The 25,466-nt window shown below is 37.6% G+C and overlaps 2 protein-coding genes across 2 annotated transcripts; both read left to right on the forward strand.

Moving 5' to 3' along the window:
- LOC109947025 (putative disease resistance protein RGA3) lies at window positions 730–1,440 on the forward strand. Its single transcript, XM_020556326.1, has 2 exons — window positions 730–1,110; window positions 1,206–1,440. The coding sequence occupies exons 1-2, from the start codon at window positions 802–804 to the stop codon at window positions 1,209–1,211; spliced, it is 315 nt and encodes a 104-aa protein (XP_020411915.1). The 5' UTR covers window positions 730–801; the 3' UTR covers window positions 1,212–1,440.
- On the forward strand, window positions 1,264–8,487 carry LOC18785715 (putative disease resistance protein RGA3). The gene is made up of 8 exons (XM_020557229.1): window positions 1,264–1,932; window positions 3,015–5,727; window positions 5,813–5,948; window positions 6,130–6,171; window positions 6,335–6,410; window positions 6,532–6,592; window positions 7,662–7,795; window positions 7,904–8,487. The coding sequence occupies exons 1-3, from the start codon at window positions 1,264–1,266 to the stop codon at window positions 5,917–5,919; spliced, it is 3,489 nt and encodes a 1,162-aa protein (XP_020412818.1). The 3' UTR covers window positions 5,920–5,948; window positions 6,130–6,171; window positions 6,335–6,410; window positions 6,532–6,592; window positions 7,662–7,795; window positions 7,904–8,487.

Genomic DNA, 25,466 nt, shown 5'->3' on the forward strand with positions numbered 1-25,466 from the left:
TGATAGCTATGATAAAATGGTGGTAGTAGAAGTGGTGAAATTATATCTTGAGAATAAAAATAATTTATCTATCAAAGTGTCTAGGGGAAAGCAAAGATTTGTCAATGTCTAAAATTAGTCTATAATAAAACGAAATTCACCACCTTTTGTATTTCCTTTAAAATCAATGAGTTTTTTATAGTACACCCAAACTTTTATTCTTTTAAAGTTGTGATTGAATACATCCAAATTTAAATAGAGTTTAAAAAGTCTGAATTGAATACATAGAGAATTGTCTAGACTTCTATAAAATCATGATTGAATACACCTAAACTTTTAAACTTCCATAAAATCTTTTAAAATCTAAATTGAATACACCCCCTAAGACTCTCAATAAGCCTTGCTTTGCTAGTTCGTTACAATTCCTCAGTATTCTGATTTTCCAAAATCTTCCAATCCTAGTTTTGAAAAAGAAAAAAAAAAGGCCAAAACTCCTCAGTATCTATTTTCCTATTCATTTGATTGAGGAATCTGATTTATGTAAAAGTCGAAGCATCTGTGGGATTGAGGCTATCCTTTTCTTCACAGCTTGATGCTGATCTCTGTCTTGTTAAAGCTGAAATTCTTAACCTTCTAAATAAGTAAAATATTCTTTAAGTAGAGTGTTCTTTAGGGAAAACCAATTTCCTCATGCGTCTATAAATTCGTTCATAACAGAGACAACAAACTATATGAGTCTTTAAACCTTGTTCAGTTTTCCTTAATTAAAATAAGCATTCTGCTCTTTACTTGTCTTGAGCGTACATACCAAAGGGTGAACTTATGGCAGCTGAGTTTGTGCTTACTTTTGCTGCCCAGGGAGTACTGACCAAGGTCGTTGCACTCGCCACTGAGCAACTCAGTGTTGCTTGGGGATTCAAAGGAGAACTGGCCAAGCTCGAGAATTCATTATCCCTCATGCAAAACATCTTACGTGATGTTGAGGAGCAACCAACAGATCGGGGCCACACCGTCAAAGCTTGGGTGAAGAAACTTAAAGACATAGCACAAGATGCTGATGATGTGTTGGATGAATTCCAGTATGAAGTTCTTCGAAGTAAACTGGAGCTGCAAAACCACATGAAGAAAAAGGTACTCAACTTCTTTTCAATCTCCAATCCCATTGCTTTTCGCCTTAAAATTGGGCGAAAAATTAAGAACATCAACCAACTTTTGGTTGATCTCAGGAGTGAGGCATCTTTGATTGGACTGGTTGCAAAACAAAAAGAGGCAACCACCCAAATTATGGGGAACAGAGAAACCGTCTCAAGTTTTGATGAGGATGAAAAGATTTTTGGAAGGGAGGAGCTGTTGTCAGATATAGTTAAGACTTTGATCAACCCCAGCAATCATGAAAATCTTTCCGTTATGCCCATTGTGGGAATGGCAGGCCTTGGAAAGACAACTTTGGCCAAATCTGTATACAACGAACCAGAAATAGATAAATCATTTGACAAAAAAATATGGGTGTGTGTATCTAACGATTTTGATGTCAATTCAATTTTAAGAAGGATCTTAGAAATACTTAACCCCACAAAGGCCAGGATAGAAAGTCGAGAGGCGTTGCTTAAAAACCTCAAAGAAGAGTTGGCAGGGAAGAGATATATTCTTGTACTTGATGACGTTTGGAATGAAGATCGTACAAAATGGAGTAATTTGATGAGTTGTTTGTCAAAACTTGGTTCTCATGGAAGCACCGTGATTGTCACCACCCGTAGTGCCAACGTTGCATCAATTACGGAAACAAATCCTAATCTTAGGTGTAATTTGGACACTCTACAAGAAGATGAATGTTGGTCCATATTGAAGGATAAAGCATTTCCTAGTTATGGTAATGCTCCTATAACTGCACATCTGGAGACAATTGGAAGGCAAATTGCAAAAAGGTGCGGTGGTGTACCATTAGTGGCAAAGGTATGTAAACGTTATTTTAAAATCCTATTTAGTTTGTACGTTATTAATAAAGCTCCAACTAACAAGTTACTAATTATTAGATTTTCTCTCATATCTCTCGCATGCATTTCGCTTCATCTAAACTATTGTAATAATATAATAGTTTCAAACAAGACACATTATAGCTATAGAATAAAGTTTAGCCAAGTCCTCAAAGAAAACTTTGTTGTGTCTCAAAACTCGCCAACATCACATCTCATATCTCATAAAAGATTTAGCCAAGTCCTCACCAAACTTGGCCTTTCAACAATAACTCTTCTCTTCACTCATCCACTACGCAGCCATACAAGTGTAATCCAAGTCCCTATACTAAAATTACGAAACCTAATTGACTGCACCCATCTTCAATTTCACAAATTTTCATGAGCAGCACCACCACAGACAAAATTCCCTCACTAACAATATTCATGAGTTAGAAAATGCATCCCCCTCAAGACAACAAAATCACCTCTCAAATTCCTCGTGGATAGTGCGTCAATACTCGTGGTAGCTCTAGCTCCATATCGCCACCCACACTAATTAACTTGTTTATGATTACTTACGAATCTATGTCTGCAACGGTTGTTGCAACACCAATATCCCCCTCTTAGAAACAAACTTTGTCCCTCGCACATGGTCCCGTTCGTACCCTCACCATGCCAATGGGAACCAAGACTGCCAATCTTTCCAATGCTCAACATTGCAAAATACATCCAAAATTTATCAACCATAATCTTCAATGACTAGTTCACCCTTCATTTTTGAAGGCTATACATATCTTTTGCTTACTCCTCAAACCAAAGTTCTGATACCATTTGTTAGCGAAAGCTATCACAAGAAACCCTTAAAAGCCCAAGCATACATATCCTAAATATGAGATTACAGGGTTCATCTTAAATTTGGCTATGCCCATGGGAGATGGTGATGAATCCGCTAATGGAGAAGAAATTTACAATTAAAAAGGAAATAACCTCTTTCACCATGCAAATTTGGCTATACCTAATTATTTATTTTGATCATTAGCAATTTTACATATACATCCTAACTAACTGATGTACCAACAGGTTTTGGGAAGCATGTTGCGTTCTAGAACTATTAATGAATGGTTGTCAATTCAAGAAAGTAAAATATGGGAATTACCCGAAAGCGAGGATAGAATCATGTCAATTTTGAAGTTGAGTTTTGATAATTTGAAATCAGCATCTTTAAAACATTGTTTTGCATATTGCTCAATATTTATGAAAGATTTTGAAATTGAAAGGGAGAACTTGGTCCAACTGTGGGTGGCTGAAGGATTGCTGCACTCTTCAAGTAATCCAGATCTAGAGATGGAAGATATAGGGAATGCATATTTTAATATTCTATTGCAAAACTCCTTTTTTCAAGATGTTATAAAGGATGAATATGGAGTTGTTATAACATGCAAGATGCACGATCTTGTGCATGATCTTGCAGAACTAGTGTCAAAATATGACAGAGAAGACAAACCTGACATTCAACATATGGCACAGACTCCTATCATACCACAAGGATTTTCAAAAAGCAATGTTGGGAAATTGCGGTCCTTATTTTCAAATGGTGAAGGCCTTAGCAATAGCTTGTCAAGTTTTAATGCTTTACGTGTGTTGAATTTATACAATGCTAAAATTGTGGAGTTGCCAAGCTCAATTGGCAGGTTGAAACACTTGAGGTATTTGGATGTTTCTGGAACAAGAATCAAAGAACTTCCAAAATCTATTGGCAAGCTTTATAATCTGCAGACGTTAAGAATGTGTGATACATGGAATCTTGGAAGGTTTCCAAAGGAAATGGAAAATCTGATCAACTTGAGGCATGTTTATTTCGACGAGGATAAGGAAGTTCCATTTGGGATGAGACGAATGACTCATCTACAGACATTACGTTACTTTACTTTGGATAGGAAAAGGAATCATGAAATTGGCGAGTTGGGTGGCTTAAACCAATTAAAAGGTGAACTAACTATCAGATCTTTGGAACAAGTGAGGGACAAAGACGAAGCAGAGGAATCAAATTTAGGAGGGAAAGCAAATATACGAATTTTGACATTAGAGTGGGGGTCTTACAGCCCCAAAAACAACACGGAGAGTTATGTACTAGAAGGCCTCCTACCGAACCCTAAGCTAGAAATCTTAAAGATTGAAAACTTCATGGGTGTTAAATTAGCATCATGGATGATGAGTGGTTTGTTGCTACTCAATTTGAAAGAGATTCGGTTATCCAACTGCAAGGAATGTGAAGAAGTCCCATCACTCGGCCATTTACCACATCTTAGGCATGTTGAATTCCGAGGTATGGATAAGCTTAAATGTGTGGGATTTGAGTTTTATGGTTATAACCATGTTTACGGTGGTGCAGCGGGTACGAGTACGAAAAGGATTGAGATGATGGCTGCTTTGTTTCCATCATTGAAAACGTTAAGTTTTTATGATTGCCCAGCTCTAATTGAATGGAAGGATGTCGATGTGATTATGCCAACAGATGAGAAAGCAGTTGTGTTTCCCTGCCTTGAGGAGTTGACTCTTTGGAAATGCAGGGATTTGAGAAATGCACCAAATCGTTTTCCATCTCTCCAGAAGTTGTTCATACATGATAGTGACCACGTGATGCCAATAGAAAATATATGCAGTCAACTGACCACTCTCACTCACCTTATAATTCGTAAAGCCAAAGAGCTTAGTTGTCTGCCAGTAGGGATGCTAGAAAAGAACCAGAATCTTCGGTCACTACTTATTGGCGATTGTGAAAAGCTTAGCCATTTACCTGATGGGCTACACACACTTTGTCTTCTTGAGATATTGGAAATAGCTGATTGCCCTAAGCTAACATGCATTTCAATTCACAGTCTCACCTCCCTTCGGGGATTGCATATTGAAAATTGTGGTGGGTCAATGAATCTACAGATGGTTGATAAGGAGTTTTCTTTAGATGACTTGACAAGTTATCAATGCAATGGGCTGAAAAGTATACTGATCAGTGGGCTACAGTCTTGTACCTCTCTACGTTGGGTACGTATCATAAATTGTCAAAATTTGAGGCATTTACCGGTGGATGGGCTACAAACCCTCGTCTCTCTTGAGGAGCTATACATAGAGGATTGCACTAATCTAGAAGCTATTCCCAGTTTAGACAACCTCACATCCCTCTGTGAGTTATCTATTCGTGGTTGTGATGGACTCACAAGTCTACCGAGGGGGATTCAATCCCGCACATCTCTTAAAAAATTGACAATCAGTAAATGCCACAATTTGATCTCTCTGGCAGACGTCGATGTGTCCAGGTTGCAGTCTCTTTCCAATTTAGAAATATTTGATTGTCGGAAATTAAAATATTTGCCAACCGGGCTACGCTCTCTGAGTTTGGAAAGGATGAAAAGCGGTATGTTTTGGGAGGAGCTCGATTCTTTCCCTGATTTTGAGCTTCCATCACAAATCCGATGGTTAAAGATCTCAGGGTGGCCTAAGCTCAAATCTCTGCCTCAACAGATTCAACACTTGACTACTTGTCTACAATATTTGTCTGTAAGGTCTTTCGACAGCATAGAGGCTTTTCCAGAGTGGTTGGGTAGCCTTACATCTCTTATCACCCTCCGTATTAAGGACTGTAAGAATCTGATGTATCTGCCTACCGTTGAAGTTATCCAACGCCTCACCAAATTAAGAGAACTAGACATTGATGGATGTCCCTGTCTAGCAGAAAGATGCGCCAAGGAGAGCGGCCCAGAATGGCACAAGATTTGGCACATCCCAGATATTATAGGTAATTGCTATTCTCAAATCAAATCATTCATTGTTTGTTCATTTCCCTTCCCTCACTTTTCTTTCTCTCGGATTAACTACCATAGTTGACGGAGTTGACCAGTTTGAAGAATCGGAATCTTCAAGTCATGATTCGACTGACTCAAATCCTCACCAAACTAGCACAGTTAGATGTTCATGTTTTCCCTCCTAATTGCTTCCACTTTCACATTAAAGCAAGAAGTGAGTCTACTCTTCTTCTCCAATTAATTACGTTACTCTCTGATCATCAGATTAGTCATTAAAATAGTTTTTAGAGCTTTCTTCTTAATTAATAATGTTTTTTCAGAACTTTGTACTTCGTATGTTGCTTTACTCACGACATCTATCATAATTTTAATTGCTATAAATTGTGTATTTTCAGAAGGCTTTTACTCGAATCGGAAGAACAAATGAGGTGCAATAGGTGAAAACTTTATCCACGTTACCAAAATTCATGAGAATTATCCTAATAATGATTTTATACCTTCCATATGATTATAACAATTATATCACTTCCTGGCTTCGTTTGTTCCAATTCTTGCTAAAAATCATTTTCATGTTGAATTATCCAAAAATTAATTGCACAGGCTTAGTTGAATCCATAGTTGTCTATTGATATCATGTTACTGAATTGGAAGAACAAGTGATGAGCAATAGGTGCAGGTACTTCAGTTCAGTTCCCTTAAGTTCAGTTCAGTTCAGTTACTAGATAAGGATCTACTTGTAAATTAAATCTAGGTTCATATTGGAGTGCAATTTTCTAATGATGCCAATCTTATATTAGCTTGGTGGAAGGGGAAGTACATTTCCGAAGAGGTGCTTCAAGTTTCACATTGAAGTGCAACGTAAGTTTTTCAGGTTTCTCTTTTTCTTTACGTATGTTCTTCTTCGATTATATTTAACCAGTTTCCCTGATGCGATTTATTGTTACTGCATAAAGTGTAGGCTCTCAGGAGGCTCTTATGCCCTGAAAATATATTTCAATATATGCCGGAGATCATATGAGATCACTTATGTTTAGCTTGTATGTAAATTTGCGTAGGTTTGACTTGTACGTATATTCACATAAACAGCTTCAATTCTTATCATTTTGTTCATGATTTGTCTCTTCTCTCCAGTCACATTTTCATTTAGTTAATTAAGTTTGTGGCTGTAAACATCTTTCTCAACTCAGCAGTTTCTTTGGTTTGCAATATCTAAGACTTCCTAGCCTCTTGGAAGAACAAAATTAATTGCTTTAAACACAAGGATTTGCTATCACAATCTTTTTGGAATAACACTTTTGAAATTGGAGGAAAATTATGTGTGTTAAGTACTGCGGAAGACAAATTACTACATACAGAACAGGGAACGATAATTCAGCTCTTGCATGATTTCGTGCCAACTTTTCATAGAAGAGTGAACAGAGGGAATTCATTTTTGTTATACCTTTTTCTGCCTCCATTGTCTCATGTCCATATTTTATCATAAATGGAACATATATAGGGAAAATTGGATTATTCTATTTGATGGTTTCACCCATGTTGATTCTTGACGTTTTCGTTTCAGTTTTATCATACAAATTACAGTTTTTGTGTTCATACTTTAGATGATCAATAAATAGAAATTTATATATATCCCAAATTTATATTTCTAGCATTAGTACTATAAACAAACACTATAACATGAGTTTTGCAGAAGAAAAAAAAACCCTAAATTAGCCAGCTGTCCCTTTTTTATATTTAATTGATGTGTGAAATTGTGAACAGAAGCTTTTAGTCCTTCGTTTCTCAAAATGGCTTTGTTTTTGTTGCTGTTGTCACTGCAACATCTGTTGTCTTCTGTTTCACAATGCAGGTTTCATATCAGTTGTTGAGACATGTAGTTTCTGGAAGTTGTTGATCTATTTTCCTCTTTCTTGTTTCTATGATTTAGGTCATGGACTCTTGCTTGGTTGCATATCACACAGAACAAAGGCCTCTGTTCCTAGAGTTTCAGGATGAACCTTCATCAATATTAGCTAGTCCTATTGATAGCATGTGATTTACCAATGCTGTTGCAAGAATCAGGTAAAGGAATCTTCAGTTATAAGCTTTTTAGAATCATTTTCAAAGTTGAAGGTAATCTTGAACATTTCTTGCTAATTAGTTTGTCTTGGTTTTATATTGATCGTGCAGAGTCGAGATTGAAGAAGAAACTCATGCATGGGATGTGCCTGTCATCTAAACTTATTGTTTTGGACAAGCAAATCGAGTTATATTCTTATGAGTTTTGCATCACAGGGTCAACTTGGTGCAGCTTAATTAAGACAAGCACTTCTCGTGGAGAAGACTTTTCCTAGCTAATCAAGCCATGCGTCCTGTCTCTTATAAAAAGAGAGAGTTTTAAGTCCCTTTAGAAGAGTGAAAGCCATGGCCACAATTTAGAGAGATCTAGTGAGTTTTTGATGTATTTGGGGAGAAATGGGATGAAAGAAGACAGATTAATTTAGTTTGGTTGCGAGAACCTACTTTTTCTTTTTTTGTCATATTCTTGTCCAAATTTAGTGAATTATCATTGGCATTGCCGGTGGATGTAGCCCAATTTTAGGTCAACCACGTTAAATATGGTGTTTCTTTCTCTATTTATATTTCAGTTCATCGTTCTCCTCCTATCATTACTTTTCCGGTGTTTGGTTTGTGGTGTAGGCCTAGAGAGTTAAATGTGGCAAATTCCTTGCTCTGCTTCGGGTTGACACATCAAATGCGTAGTTGCATTGCCGTGTTTTTAGAATCACATCGATCTTCGATCCAGGTCCAAAACTATCAAATAGCTCATCGTGTATATATACAGTGCTGTGAGTCTCCATTTGGTTGCATTGGAGTTTGATTTGAAAACCTTTCTTGTAATAACAGAGATACTTTGTGAGAGAAGAGTTATTCATGTTTGTTGATCTTTGTTCCCCTTCGGTTTGCAGTTTGCGTTATTAATCAATTGATTTCTTGGATATAGTAGTTAATGTCAAGCAAATTTTCTCACAGTTATAAGCAAATATATAATAATAAATAAATATATAATACACACTAGGAAGGGCTGCAACTGATAAAAAATGAGTTGGAATGAGAAAAGCATAGATCCACCTTTTAATGTTGTATGTTGCTTCAATTTGGATCAAAATCTACTTTTGATTATAAAAAAATATAATTTTTTAAAAAAAGCCCAAATGTTTAAAATGAACCCATGAACTACGAAGCGAACCCAGCTGAAACAAAGAGCAGTCTAAAACACAAGAGTGAACCAAATAGAGAGACAGATATGTCCCTCATCTGAGTAGAAGTAAGATTTGGGGGTTGCTATTGAGAAACAACGAAAGAGAGAGATACATATACAGAGACAGATCAGGAGAAAGTTGCATTTAGGTTGCTAACTTGCTCACCAAGTCGTCAGATTTCCTATTTACGTAGGGTATTGTTTTGGGATTTTAGTTTCTTATTACTTCAGTCTAATTGTAACCCAAGTTATAAATAGGACTTTAGAGGGTAGTGTGGAAAACATACCGATGGTGATGTGCTGAGGAAACAAGATTGTGGCTGTTGATTTCTAAAGGTAAGCCTCTCAATAAGCCTTTGTTGTTCGTTACCTCCCCCAGTTATTATGATTTTCCCAAATCTTCCAACTATCACCCTAGTTTTTAATGTAATAAGTATGCTCTGTTTCATGTGATTGAGGGAATTTGATTTTCTCATGTAAAAGTTGACGCATCTGGACGGTGGTGGAAGTGAATGGACTTTCCCCTTCCTGGGATGGGGCTATCCTGATAATATGTGTGATTTATCCCAAAGAAAAAGATCCATTCTTTTCTTTACAGCTTGGTTTGGTGCTGATCTCTATCGTGTTAAAGTTGAAAGCTGAAATTCTTAACCTTCCAAATAAGTAAAGTGTTCTTTAAGTAGAGTGTTCTTTACCTTCCATTTGGATGGAGGAAAATAACTCAGGATTTAGCTAAAAATCGGGAATTGAAATGGGATGAGGGGAGAGATTAATTCAGTTTCACTGCGAGAGAACCTATTTGTTCTTTCTTGTCATATTCTTGTACTCTTTTGATTAAGTGAATTATCATTAGCATTGCCCGTAGACACCAATTTTGAGTGAACCACTTAAATATATGCTTATTTCTGTGTATTTGCTTGAGATTTTATTTCTATTACTTTTCTTGCGTTTGGTTTGTGCCCTCGGACTAGAGAGCTACATGTGACAAATTCCTTACTCTGCTTTTGCATTGATACATTAGATGTAACATGAATTTATTAAAAAACATTAACATTTGCAGTTTAAACTGAACCCATGGACAATGGTAGACCCAGGAATTTTTATAGGCGTAGGCTAAATAATTTTTTTTTCATAGAGAAGATATATATTATAAGCCTTTTTTCTCTTGAAACAAAAATGTAAATAAAATTTTATAAATCAAACAAAGTCACATTACAAGCAAATATAACACAAAGAAGTACAAAATTTAAATTAAATCCACATTTTTCAAGAATGAATAAATAGTTTTTCCTCTCTTTGCCGATCTATTATCATCATGTGATATGATATCCTATCAAGAAATACTAGACACCAAAAATCATATATGCTAATTAATAAAAGTTGCAAAAATAAAACATATATCAACAATCTCCAAAAGTTTTCACCCAAACCCTAATCATAAAAACTTAACAACAACAATTAAAATTGGAAATTGAATATATATAAAAGGAGAAAGACTTACCAAGATTGAAGAACCCACTAAAGATAGGTTAGTACAATTTTTTAGAGGAGGAGAGCTATTTCCTCTAGGCTCTCAAGGTTCAAATATGGGGTTTTGGGTGGATAGAAGAAATTTTTTGATGTTTGCTCTCTATGGGTATAGCCCAATATTAGTACAATTAGAATAGCTCAAGTTGGTAGACTCTTAGCTTGAGTTCTGCTTCTAATCAAATTGATATATGTTTGGATTGATGTTTATTATTTCCTATATGCTTCAAGAGGAGTGGGCTTACTTTAAATAGAAGATTGAGCTATTATTTACTTTACTTAGATTGGGCTACTATTAGTTTATTATATTAGTGATAAAAAAAAAAAAAAAAAAACAATGCAGGTGTGTGGGCTATATTTATTTGGTGCAGTGGGTTAAATATTTATTGGAGTAGGAATAAGCTTGTAAAATTTAAACTATATTTAAGATTTTAGAAATCTTCCCCTAGGCTGGAGTAAACTATATTTAAGATTTTTGAAATCTTCCCCTAGGCTGGAGCCCACTCCAGCCTAGGCATAAGCCTGTCCTTGCCCATGGATTGCAACCAAGGTCTAAAATATCGATGATATCGGAAATATCGGTAGTCCAAAAATATGGAAATTTCGATGGAAATATCAAGATATTATCGATATCGATAAAAATTGAATTAAAACCACGGAAATTGTAAGAAAAACTTGGAAATTTTTATTGAAACTTTGGAGAATGTTTATTTAGTCAATTATCTATGAGTTTATCACAAAAAATTAGAATGAAATGCATTGCATGATGGATTTAACTAATTTAAGTTGATTATACAGCAAGCGGGCAAACACTATGAGTGTAAAAAATATATAATAATTAATGAAAAAAGATTAAATACACCGTAATCATTTATATATAATGATTTACTATAATATTTTACACTTTATACATTGCATGGTAAGATGCATGAGTGACTTAGTACCACATAGAGTTCCTACGAGGTTCAAAATTTTCACTGTCTTCATCATCTCTATGTGTAGAGTAAGTGTATTGTGAAGAGTAGTCATCAAATGATAAATCCCCAAAATAGTTTTGCATGTAATTGTTAACATACTTAGTACCACATAGAGTTCCTACGAGGTTCAAAATTTTCACTGTCTTCATCATCTCTATGTGTAGAGGAAGTGTATTGTGAAGAGTAGTCATCAAATGATAAATCCCCAAAATAGTTTTGCATGTAATTGTTAACATACCACCCATATAAATATAAATATTTTAGCATATTATCACAAAAATATAAGTGATATGGTGTTTAAGGTGTTGGAGGAGTAAAATGGGAGGGGTTCATATCCCCTTTGTGCTTTTTTCTCCCCTTTTTCCCTTTTTTTTTTTTAAAAAACTTTTTTTTTCCTTCACATCGATATTTTCGATATTTTAGCGATATTACACCGATATTTTGACAAAATATTGCTGAAATGTGAGCGAAATTATCGACATCGATATTTTCCGATATTATCGTCGATATTGTCGATATTTATACGATATGTACATGGATATGCTCCGAAATATCCGTGATTCAAAAAAACCGAAATATCCTCGATATTTCTTCGATATTATCGATATTTCAGACTATGATTGCAACAAGTGAACTCAGCTGAAACATAGAGTAGTCTAAAACACAAGAGTGAACAAAATAGGTCCCGCATCTCAGTACAAGAAAAATTTGGGGGTCGCTATTACGGAAGAGAAAATACATGTACAGAGAGAGTTCAGGAGAAAGTTACATCAGGTTGCTAACCGAGTCGTCGGATTTCCTATTACATCGGGTAGTGTTTTGTCTATTTCTTTGGGGTTTAGTTTCTTACTTTGGTCTAATTGTAACCCAAGTTATAAACAGGACCTTAGAGGGTCATGTGCAAAACATAACAATGGTGATGTGCTTGGGGAGCAGGATTGTGGCTGTTGATTTCTAAAACTAAGACTCTCAATAAGCCTTGCTTGTTCGTTACAATTCCTCAGTATTCTGATTTTCCAAAATCTTCCAATTGTCACCCTAGTTTTGGAAAAATAAAAGGCCACTATGTATTCTCTTATTCATTTGATTGAGGAATCTGATTTTCTCGTGTAAAAGCCGAAGCATCTGTGAGATTAAGGCTATCCCTTGCTTCACAGCTTGGTGCTGATCTCTGTCTTGTTAAAGTTGAAAGCTGAAATTCTTAACCTTCTAAATAAGTTAAGTAGAATTTTCTTTAGGCAAACCTAAATTTCTCATGCCTTTATAATTTCGTTCATAGCAGAGACAACAAACTATATGTGTCTTGTTGGTACCATGACTAACCGAACAACTAGCTAAGCAAGATCATCACCTTGGCCAAAGGAGCCTTGCCACAAGTGACAATTTTAGGCAATGTCAAGAGTCTCACATTGGAAGACTACATGCGGTGAAGACTCCCATTTACCTATAAAATGAGGCCACTCTCCACTTAATAGGGGACTTGATCTTTGGATCCCTTGGGCCTTGGACTCTTGGGCTTTGTACCGTAGGCCTTGGGCCTAGCCCCATCATTTGGGTGAACCACGTATACCTTGTCTTCTGCACGCTTATTTATTTTACTTATGTTGAATTTCACTGACGGCCGAAGGCAGCCTCTTGCTTTGCCTCCCCAAGGCACATACACATACTGAAGGCCCACGTCTTCACACACCATCCACCACTCTACATCTATCCAAGTTGAACCCCATTTTTTTGGTGTCAACACGTCTTTCAGTTTCTTTAATTAAATAAGCATTTTGCTCTTTCCTTGTCTTGAGCGTAGATACCAAAGGGGAAATATGGCCGTTGAGTTTGTGCTTACTTTTGCTACTGAGGGAATACTGACCAAGGTAGCTGCACTTGCCATTGAACAATTCAATCTTGCTTGGGGATTCAAAGGAGAACTGGCTAGGCTCGGGGATTCATAATCCCTAATGCAAAACATCTTACGTGATTCTGCTGAGCAACCAACAGATCGGGGCCACTCCGTGAAAGCTTGGGTGAAGAAAGTTAAAGACATAGGACAAGATGCTGATGATGTGCTAGATGAATTCCAGAATGAAGTTCTTCGAAGTAAACTGGAGTTGCAAAACCACATGAAGAAAAAGGTACTCAACTTCTTTTCAATCTCCAATCCCATTGATTTTCATCTTAAAATGGTACGGAAAATTAAGAACATCAACCAACTTTTGGCGGATATCAAAAGTGAGGCATCTTTGATTGGACTGGTTGCAAAACAAAAAGATGCTCAAGCTTTGATACGGATGAACAGTTTTTTCGAAGGGAGTGCTAAAAGATGAAAACTATGAGAGAATATTTGTTTGTGGGAATTTTCTGTGTATTCTTCTCCTTGTAGGAGGTCATATTTATAATACAACGAAACCTGGATGGGCAAGTAAATAATAAATTCCTAAATCTATTTGCAGTAGGAAATCAGGAATTAAAGTAAATCAATTACAATTATAATAGGAATTCTTGGTGTGTAAGGAAAGTAAGTCAATATCCACAAGTCACGCCAACACTCCCCCTCACGTTGGTGCATAGATGTCGCCAATGCCCAACTGATCTAGTGAATTGTGGAATGCTTTACTGGAAATCGTCTTTGTCAAAATATCCGCCAATTGATCCTCGGATTTCACAAAAGGAAACTGAAACACTTTAGCCTTAAGCTTTTGTTTGATGAAGTGTCGATCCACCTTAACATGTTTAGTACGATCATGCTGAACCGAATTCTGTGCAATGGCTATAGCAGCCTTGTTGTCACAAAAGAGATTCATTGTGGGTGCAGGTTTATACCCAAGTTCAGTAAGCAACTTTCTTAACCAAAGAAGTTCACAAATCCCTTTAGTCAAGCCTCTGAACTCGGCTTCTGCACTGGATAAAGCTATTACATTCTGTTTCTTGCTTCTCCATGTCACCAAATTACCTCCCACGAATGTGAAGTAACCCGATGTGGATTTTCTATCTGTTACATTACCTGTCCAATCTGCATTTGAATAACCATCAATATTTAGATGACCATGCTTTGAGAACATAAGTCCTTTTCCAGGTGCAGACTTCAAATATCTAAGTATCCGAAGAACTGCATTCATATGGTCTTCACTTGGAGAGTGCATAAATTGACTGACAACGCTCACCGCATAAGCAATGTCTGGTCGAGTATGTGACAAATAGATCAATCTTCCCACTAACCTTTGGTATCTTTCTTTGTTAGTTGGAACCTGATCCGGATATTCTCCAAGATGATGATTCTGAACAATAGGAGTGTCCGCAGGTTTACAATCTAGCATTCCTATGTCTGTCAACAAGTCTAAGACATATTTCCTTTGAGAGAGAAATATGCCTTGCTGCGATCGAGCCACCTCAATTCCCAAGAAATACTTGAGTCCACCTAGATCCTTCATCTCAAACTCCGTAGCCAAATAGTCTTGTAGCTGTGATATTTCCTGTTTATCATTCCCAGTAATAATCATATCATCAACATAGATTATTAATGCTGTTACCTTCCCTTTTCGATGTTTCAAGAACAGAGTATGATATGAGTTGCACTGTTTGAAACCATTGCAACGGCGGGGGTTTGAAACTAGAGTCAGCAATGCCAAGATCGCCGCTCTGATACCATGCTAAAATATGAAAACTATGAGAGAATATTTGTTTGTGGGAATTTTCTGTGTATTCTTCTCCTTGTAGGAGGCCATATTTATAATACAACGAAACCTGGATGGGCAAGTAAATAATAAATTCCTAAATCTATTTGCAGTAGGAAATCAGGAATTAAAGTAAATCAATTACAATTATAATAGGAATTCTTGGTGTGTAAGGAAAGTAAGTCAATATCCACAAGTCACGCCAACAGGGAGGAGCTGTTGTTCGATATAGTTAAGACCTTGATCAACTCCAACAATCAGGAAAATCTTTTTGTTATGCCCATTGTAGGAATGCCAGGCCCCGAAAAGACAACCTTGGCTAAAAAAGTATACAACGAGCTGGCTATAGATAAATCATTTGACAAAAGAATATGGGTGTGTGTATCTAACTATTTTGACGTCAATTCGATTTTAAAAAGTATCATTGAAATACTTAACCCCACAAATGCCAAGATAGAAAGAAAAGAGGCATTGCTTAAAAACTTTCATGAAGCGTTGACAGGGAAGATATATATTCTTGTACTCGATGACGTTTGGAACAAAGATTGTACAAAATGAAACAATTTAATGAATTGTTTGCCAAAACTTGACTCCCAAGGAAGCACCGTGATTGTCACCACCCGCGGTGCAAACATTGCATCAATTACGGTAACAAATCCGAATCTTAGGCGTACTTTGGGTTTGCTACAAGAAGATAAATGTTGGTCCATATTAAAGAATAGAGTGTTTCCTTATGATAATGCTCCTATAAGTGCAGATTTGGAGACAATTGGAAAGCAAATTGCAAAAAAGTGTGCAGGTGTACCACTAGTGGAAGGTATACTATTTTGAATCTGATTATAATTGATTTTTGCATGTAATTCGTCTTCTCCATTTAGTTCGGTAAATATTAGTTTGACAAAACCCTTTTACATTTTGACTTTGCCCCTTAATACTTGTAGGGAGCCTGACTTTCATGCCCAATAGCGGAGCCTGAAATAGTACAAAACCCGCCCATATAGAAATTCGATTAAAAAACCGAAAGTCTATGTACAAAAATAAAACATCACTCAAAAATTATACAAATTACAACATTGACACCGAAGCCCAGCCCAAGTTTCACTATAAAAACCCAAACTAAATTACCACTTTGCCACCACTTTTTCAAAACAAAAAACCCACTTTGAAGCCTATCCTAAGTTTCATTAAAAATCCAAAACTGTTATAAAACTAGAATAATCAGTTGATGAGAAGTACCACTGTAATATTGGGAGTGGGATTATATTTCTCTTTGTAGTGTTTACACTGACAGAATTTCTCCTCAGATAGACTCCACTCTTTCTCTTCTCTCTGACTCCCACTCTTTCTCTTTCTCTCTTCCGTTCTTTCTTTCCTCACTCTTTCTTCTCTTCTGTCTTCTCATTTCTTTCACTTTGCAGGTTGCCTATTTATAGGCAGATTGGTGCAACTCTAGTAAGAAAAAGTTGCCGACAAACTCTACCCTAAGTCTCCAAATGAATAGTTAGTGGGCTCCACACAAAAACTTTACAACACTCCCCCTTGGAGACCACATGTCCCTAGATTGGTTGCCTCATTAAAACCTTGCTTGGAAAAACCCAGTGGGAAAAAACCTAAGCGAAGGAAAAAGAGTACAACTTTATTTGGGACATAAGGGTAATGCGCTCATGTTGCCTCGTTAAAACCTTGCTAGGAAAAACCCGGTGGGAAAAAAAAAACCTTAGTCGAAGGAAAAAGAGTACAACGCGCATATGTCCTGTGTTAGAGGACTCTTGAATGCTCCCCCTGATTTTGCATGCTCCAACTTGATTTCTTGCAGAGTTGTCGTAATCCGATGCCATGCACTAATTTTTGGAATGTACATTTCGGCAATGATTTAGTGAAGAGATCTGCCAGGTTATCGCTTGAGCGGATTTGTCTGACTTTGATTTCTTGACTCTTCTGGAGCTCGTGTGTATAGAAAAACTTTGGTGATATGTGCTTAGTTCTGTCACCCTTGATATACCCTCCTGTGATCTGAGCAATACAAGCTGCATTGTCCTCATTTAGGATTGTTGGAGTGTCTGTTGCTGAGGGTAGGGCACACGTGCTTCGGATGTGATGGATCACCGACCTTAACCAAACGCATTCACGACTGGCTTCATGGAGGGCAAGTATTTCTGAGTGATTGGAAGATGTGGCCACTAGTGTTTGTTTCGTTGAGCGCCATGAGATTGCAGTTCCTCCGCATGTAAATACATACCCAGTCTGTGATCGTCCTTGATGTGGATCAGAGAGATATCCTGCATCTGCATAACCAACAATACTCTGGGAGCTGGTCTATTCACTGGAATAGAATAAGCCCATGTCTGTTGTCCCACGAAGGTATCGTAGAACATGTTTGATGCCGGTCCAATGTCGCTTTGTTGGAGCAGAACTGTACCTTGCTAACAGATTTACTGAAAATGATATGTCTGGTCTGGTACATTGTGCCAGGTACAATAAAGCACCTATTGCACTAAGATATGGTACTTCTGGACCAAGGACCATTTCATCATCCCCTTTTGGACGATATGGGTCTTTCTTAGTGTCAAGCGACCGAACGACCATTGGAGTGCTAAGTGGATGGGCTTTATCCATGCCAAACCGTTTCAATACCTTTTCAGTATAGTTTGATTGATGCACCAAAATTCCATTAGCACTATGCTCAATCTGCAAGCCAAGAAAATATTTTGTCTTTCCAAGGTCTTTCATCTCAAATTCACGTTTGAGATAATCAGCAGTCTTTTGAAGCTCTTCAGAAGTTCCAATCAGGTTCATGTCGTCGACATATACTGCCACTATCGCAAATCCAGACTCTGATTTCTTAATAAACACACATGGGCAAATAGGATCATTTGTGTATCCTTCCTTCAGTAAATACTTACTGAGACGATTGTACCACATTTGTCCAGATTGTTTTAGCCCATATAATGATCTTCTCAATTTAACTGAGAACATGCCCCGTGGTTTATTTCTGGCTGCTTCAGGCAGCTTGAATCCTTCTGGAACTTTCATGTATATATCTGTATCCAATTCTCCATACAGATATGCAGTAATGACATCCATGAGTCTCATTTCAAGTTTTTCCGAAACCGCCAAACTTATTAAGTAACGGAATGTAATTGTGTCCATTACTGGAGAGTACGTTTCCACATAATCAATTCCAGGCCTTTGTGAAAAACCTTGCGCAACGAGTCGCGCTTTATACCTTGAGATCTCATTTTTCTCATTGCGCTTTCTTGTAAATACCCACTTGTAACCTACAGGGTTCACATTGGGTGGAGTTGGAATAATATGTCCAAAAACACTCCTTTTTTCCAAAGAATTTAATTCTGCCTGGATTGCATCTTTCCACTTGGGCCAATCTTGCCTCTGTGTACATTCATTAATAGAGCATGGCTCAATATCATCATCTTTTATGATCTCAGCAGCCACTGAGAATGCAAATATATCATCGATGATCATCTCATTTCTACTCCACAATTCATCAGTGGACGCATAATTTATGGAGATTTCTTGACTTTCAGGTACAGTTGCCACTCCAGGGGCACTTGTCTCACCAACGACGTTTTCCTTTTCAGGAAGTACCTGTCCCTCTTTGGGGGCATTTGAATTATGAATTGTGGGCTCTCTATTTATTTCATTTGGATTCATTTTGTCCATCAACTTCCTCTTTCGAGGAACTGAATCCTTTGAGCCTAGTGGTCTGCCACGCTTCAGGCGTGCAACAGATGAACCATTTGCTGGCACATTGCCTTGTCCATTATGGACATCAATCCGTGCGGGTGCATTTGCAGCTGGGATATGAGATTTCGTCACCTTTGCTGCATCATTAAATGCATCTGGCATCTGATTTGCAATACTTTGGAGGTGAACGATCCTTCTCACTTCGTTTTCGCATTGAGCAGTATGAGGATCGAGATGAGACAATGTGGATACATTCCATGATAATTCATGTCGTTTTTCAGGAATGAGTTTGCCTTGTTCTTTAGACACAGATTTTTCTCCACCTAATGATGGGAAGATTGTCTCATCAAAATGGCAATCCGCAAACCGTGCGGTAAAAATATCACCCGTCAGGGGTTTCAGATATCTGATGATAGATGGTGACTCAAAACCAACATAAATTCTCAATCTGCGTTGAGGGCCCATCTTAGTACGTTGCGGTGGTGCAATGGGCACATATACCGCACACCCAAAAATTCTCAAATGTGAAATGTTTGGTTGATTCCCCAATACGAGTTGTATTGGAGAATATTGATTGTTGGCGACGGGCCTCAATCGCACAAGTGATGCTGCATGTAAAATGGCATATCCCCAAGCAGAAACTGGCAACTTTGTTTTCATTAGCAAAGTGCGTGCTATCAACTGAAGGCGCTTAATTAAAGCTTCTGCCAAGCCATTTTGAGTATGCACATGGGGAACAGGGTGTTCAATGTCAATGCCTAGTGACATGCAGTAGTCATCAAAAGTTTGAGATGTAAATTCAGCAGCATTATCGAGTCTGATTGACTTAATGGGATAATCTGGGAATTGGGCTCGTAATTTAATTATCTGAGCCAAAAGTCTAGCAAATGCCATATTCCGAGTAGACAAAAGACAAACATGTGACCATCGAGTAGATGCGTCCACCAAGACCATAAAGTACCGAAATGGTCCACATGGGGGATGAATAGGTCCACAAATGTCCCCTTGAATTCTCTGCAAAAATGATGGAGACTCAACATTAACCTTCGGTTGTGATGTTCTGATCACCAACTTCCCTTGTGAACAAGCTTGGCAAAAGATGTCACTTGATAACATAATGTGTTTAGTCAACAAGGGATGTCCTTTAGAGTTGGTGATGATTCTACGCATCATGGTGGATCCAGGATGACCCAACCTGTCATGCCAAAGCTTAAAAGCATTTGAGTCAATGGACTCTTGGTCCATGACACTATGTGCCTCAATTGTCCGTATGGTTGTATAATACAACCCTGATGAGAGCGCACAAAGCCTCTCCAGTATACGCTTTTGGGTATCACTGGAGGTAATGCAAAGATATTCCATGTTTTTCTCTTTCTTTGTTTCAACATGGTAGCCATTCAAACGTATATCTTTGAAACTCAACAGATTCCTTCTGGAGTTAGATGAATACAAAGCATCTGGAATGAACAGTATTGTTCCATTTGGTAACATAATTTGGGCTATCCCTGAGCCTTCAATCAGATCTGCAGGACCTGATATGGTTGTTACCTTTGCTTTTGTAAGCATTAATTTTGAGAAATACTTCCGATCTTGAAGGATCGTATGAGTAGTCGCGCTGTCTGCGAGACAAATATCTTTGCCATAACCTTTGTTTTGAGGGCATCCATAATTTACATCCATGCCTTCAAATAAGCACACACACACTGTAATCAATAAAGAAGAAAACATTACCACTTTTATTGGATGAAAAATTAAACAACACTTCATCTAATACAAATAGTACATTAAGGAATTTAATCTAATTCGGACTCAGAAGCTTCATTCCCTTTTTCAGTAACAAAGTCAGAAACATCCAGATGCATCTTGTTTAGCTGACGCGATATTTTTGATGAGCCATCTGTGGCTGGTGGAGCATGATCAATATAATTTATCTCCACTTTCCTGTTCTTAAGTGAAGCTTGATAGAGATCCGCCAAATGCTTGGGCGTACGACATGCGCGCACCCAGTGTCCCTTTGCACCACATCTGTGACAAGTGCTTTCAACATTTCTAGGCACATGGCTCATCTGTGCCTTTCCCTTATTACGGGATGTATTTTTGCCATTCGTGGATGGACCGCTTCTTGGACCAAAACCCTCTGAACGAGCACCACGATCTTTTCTGCTTCCTTGCCAGCGGCCACGCTTGCCCCCTCGTCCACGTTTGTGGATACTACCACGAGATGAAGTGGCATTCACTTCCTGAGATGCAGCATTTATTTCAGGAAGTGGTGCTGAGCCTGTTGGGCGAGATTGGTGATTTTTTAATAAGAGCTCATTATTCTGCTCAGCTAACAATAGGCAGGATACAAGTTCCGAGTACTTCTTGAAACCGCTATGTCTGTATTGCTGCTGAAGGAGGACATTTGAAGCATGAAAAGTGCTCAGAGTTTTTTCAAGCATATCCTCCTCAGATATATCTTCCCCACATAGCCTCATTAATGAGGTAATTCTGTGCATAGCAGAGTTATACTCGGACACTGACTTGAAATCTTGAAATCTCAAGTGAGTCCATTCATATCTGGCTCTTGGGAGAGTCACCATCCTCTGGTGATCGTATCTTTCACCTAGAGCTTTCCATAGAACCAACGGTTCATCAACCACCACATATTCGCTCTTCAGCGCTTCATGGATGTGGTGGCGAAGAAAGATCATGGCCTTCGCATTCTCTTCAGGCGAAGCATCATTCTCATCTATAATTGTTTGTCCGAGGCCATTGGCTCGTAGATGAATTTTGGCATCCAGGACCCATGATAAATAGTTGTCCCCGGAAAGGTTCAAGGCAGCAAACTCTAGTTTTGCCAAATTTGCCATCCGAAACTTTAGGCTCGAGATCTGGGACATTAAGCCACTTATTAATAGGAATTTCAGGCCCTCATTATTCAGGTATATTAATTGATGATAAAAATAAAGTGCTATGAATTTGCTGGTATGGACGATAAACCCGCACCATACCTTAAATAAAATTAAATGTGCGGTAAAGTAAATTCATAAAGTAAATTGCTTGTTGTATGGACGTTAATTCCGCACCATACTTTAAATAAAAGGAAATATAAAGTATGAGGGGGTTAATTCCACATCATACTTTTAATAAAAGTAAATGTACAGTAAAGTAAATTCATAAAGTATGAGGGTTAATTCCACATCATACTTTAAGTAAGAGTAAATGTGCTTTCTGCTCCATACTTTTAAATAAAAGTAAAGGCATGGACGATAAACCCGCGCCACCCTTTTAAATAAATATTGCCGTATGGGTAATAAACCTACTCCATACTATAAATAAAATAAATGTGGGGATAAAAACCTTCACCTGAGAGCTTCTCGTGCTGATAACGTGTTATAAAACTAGAATAATCAGTTGATGAGAAGTACCACTGTAATATTGGGAGTGGGATTATATTTCTCTTTGTAGTGTTTACACTGACATAATTTCTCCTCAGATAGACTCCACTCTTTCTCTTCTCTCTGACTCCCACTCTTTCTCTTTCTCTCTTCCGTTCTTTCTTTCCTCACTCTTTCTTCTCTTCTGTCTTCTCATTTCTTTCACTTTGCAGGTTGCCTATTTATAGGCAGATTGGTGCAACTCTAGTAAGAAAAAGTTGCCGACAAACTCTACCCTAAGTCTCCAAATGAATAGTTAGTGGGCTCCACACAAAAACTTTACAACAAAAACACTAAAAACAAGTACAGCCAAAAACACCAAAAGAAATTAATAATGGGAAAAGCAGACCAATCACGAAACCAAGGATTTTATTTGCACAAGGAAAGAAAAAATAGAGCAAAAGCAATTAAAAAAGTGAAAAAGATAGAAAGCACATGCACAAGAAACGGAAAAAAAAAAAAAAAAAAAAAAAAGAGAAAAAAAGCTGTGTCTCAATACCCACCAAACTCTTTTATTGGCTAAGTCCCTCGCATCGTCCCCTAGCCGCACCATTCCAATGGGAACCAAGACTCTGCCAATCTTTTCCCTACGCTCAACATGGAAAAAAATACATCCAAAATTTTATCAATCATAATCTTCAATGACTAATTCACCCTTCATTTTTTATGGCTATGCATATTTTTTGCTTACTCCTCACAAACCAAGGTTATGATACCATTTGTTAGTGAAGCAATAGTAAGAAACCCTTATAAGAGCAAGCATACATATTCAGGAGATGAGATTTACATAGTTCATCTTACATTTGGCTATGTCCGTGGGAGATATTGACGAATCCGCTAATGGAGAAAAGAATATTATAATTAAAAAGGAAATCAACTCTTTCATGCAAATAATCTCTCTCCTTTGTAATTCTCTCATAAAACTCTCATTAATTTCTTGTTATTTATTTACATAAGAGCAAATCTCTAATCTCTAATCTCTAATATATCAAAATAAGAGCATCCAAATCACTTTGATCACACATGACAAACTCTCACATCACACAAAACCTTTTGTTTTGTTTTGTTTTGTTTTTTTTTTCATTAGGATAAGTTTTGATCCTTGTGAATCAATAAAGCATTATGTCTTTAAGCTTTTTTGAGTATGGCATTTGTATGAAGTTTGTCGGTGCAATATTTGCATTATTATAAATATGGGCAAATTTCACTTAGACCCCCTTAGGTTTAGCATTATTACGGTCAGACCCCCTAGGTTCGATTTATTCCACTTACACCCTTATTTTTAATAGATGTTAACTCACACACCACCCAAATCTAAGATTAAAATTATAAGAAAAATAAAATAACTTCAATTTCCTAAATGAATCCGGACGAACAAAAACGAAGAATACCCTGATGCCAGCTACCAATCCTCAAGGTAGAGAGAGAGAATGGAGGATGGGAGAGAACAGGGAAGGGGTTTGGTTTTTCCCTTCTTTTCTTGTTTTCCTTTAATTTAATTTAATTTAATTAGTTTACCTTTAGGTTTTTGTTAAAAACAATTAACATAAGGGGTGTGACTATAATAAATCCTCTTATCAAAATCCCTAAATACATACCCTCAAATCTTATACACATACTTCTCAAATCCAATTCCTACATCAAATTCATACATCAAATTCCTCAAATCAAATTCATCCAATCACAATTCTTCACGTTCTCATATCACATCTTACTTCTGCTGCAATGTCAGGAACCCCTACGATTCTCCCTTTTTTGCAGACTCATAAAAGCATGCAGTCAATCCTGCTGACCCAACTACCCAGACTCATGCTTCTATCGCCACCACCAAAAGTTCAACTTTTCATACGTCCTCTCAAAAATGCGCATGGATTATCTACTTGGGTGCTACGGATAACATGACATTTGATCCTGACCAACTTATTAGTCACAAATCATCCACTCCGTCGGTGGTATCTAATGCTAATGGTACCCCCTCCCCTGTGGTTGGGGAGGGCTCTCGATCTCCCTCTACTTCCCTACATTTGGATTCTGTATTACTTGTTCCATCTTTGGACCATAACTTGTTATCTGTTGCACAACTTACTACTACTTTGGGGTGTATTGTAACATTTTGGCCGAATCATTGTGTTTTTCAGGACATCCTCACAAGAAAGACAATTGGTTATGATACTAGACGGGGCAAACTCTACTACTTGGATTTGGCACCGGATAGTGAGGTCAAAGTTGGTCAAGCTTTCACAACTAGTGAAACTCGTTTTGAGGAGGAGAGAGACAAAATTTGGTTATGGCATAAACATCTCGGGCATGCCTCGTTCGGTTATCTTAAGAAGTTGTTTCCACCATTATTTTCTAGTCTTGATGTTTCCAGCTTCCAGTGTGATACGTGTGAATTGGTTACGAGCCATCGTGTCTCGTTCTCATTAAGTTCAAATAAGAGTTTGGTTTTGTTTTCTCTGGTTCATTCTAATGTTTGGGGACCTGCTCAAATTGCCACTTCGACAGGGGTGCGATGGTTTGTCACTTTTATAGATGATTGCACACACATGACTTGGGTTTCCCTTCTCAAAGCTAAAGAGGAAGTCAGTTCCAGGTTTCAACAATTTTATCAAATGGTGGAGACTCAGTTTCATGCCAGAATTCCTGTTCTTCGTTCTGACAGTGGCGGAGAATTTATCAACCATGATCTTAACCAGTTCTTACAAGATCATGGCATCATACATCAGCGCTCATGCCCTTACACTCCTTAACAAAATGGGGTGGCTGAAAGAAAGAACATACACTTATTGGAAGTCTTCGTGCGTCTCTCTTTGGTGCCAATATGCCACGATCCTTTTGGGGGTGAAGCTGTCGTCTCTGCAGCATACCTTATCAATCGAATTCCCTTTAGTATCCTAAATTTCCAAACACCACTTCAAACACTTCACCACCATATCCAAACACCTCCCACCCCAAACCTGGAACCCAAGATTTTCGGCTGTGTTGTATTTGTCCACTTACATGATCACCAACGAAGCAAATTGGATCCCCGAGCTGAAAAGTGTGTTTTCATTGGCTATGTACCTCATCAGAAAGGATACCGGTGTTATCATCCTCCTAGTCAGAAGGTCTTTACCTCCATAGATATTGTGTTTCGGGAACATTATGACTTAGATTTTTCAACAGCCCAGGAGGAGAATCGAGAATCCATTTTTTCCC

This window comes from Prunus persica, chromosome G2 (genome assembly GCF_000346465.2).
Source record: "Prunus persica cultivar Lovell chromosome G2, Prunus_persica_NCBIv2, whole genome shotgun sequence".
NCBI classification, from domain to species: Eukaryota; Viridiplantae; Streptophyta; class Magnoliopsida; order Rosales; family Rosaceae; genus Prunus; species Prunus persica.

Excerpts from the sequence above, each read along its gene's own strand:
- LOC109947025 (XM_020556326.1), top strand. The coding sequence starts at position 802 with ATGGCAGCTGAGTTTGTGCTTACTTTTGCTGCCCAGGGAGTACTGACC.
- LOC18785715 (XM_020557229.1), top strand. The coding sequence starts at position 1,264 with ATGGGGAACAGAGAAACCGTCTCAAGTTTTGATGAGGATGAAAAGATT. Across the intron at positions 1,933-3,014 it reads GTGTACCATTAGTGGCAAAG|GTTTTGGGAAGCATGTTGCG; the intron begins GTATGTAAACGT and ends ATGTACCAACAG. Across the intron at positions 5,728-5,812 it reads GCACATCCCAGATATTATAG|TTGACGGAGTTGACCAGTTT; the intron begins GTAATTGCTATT and ends TAACTACCATAG.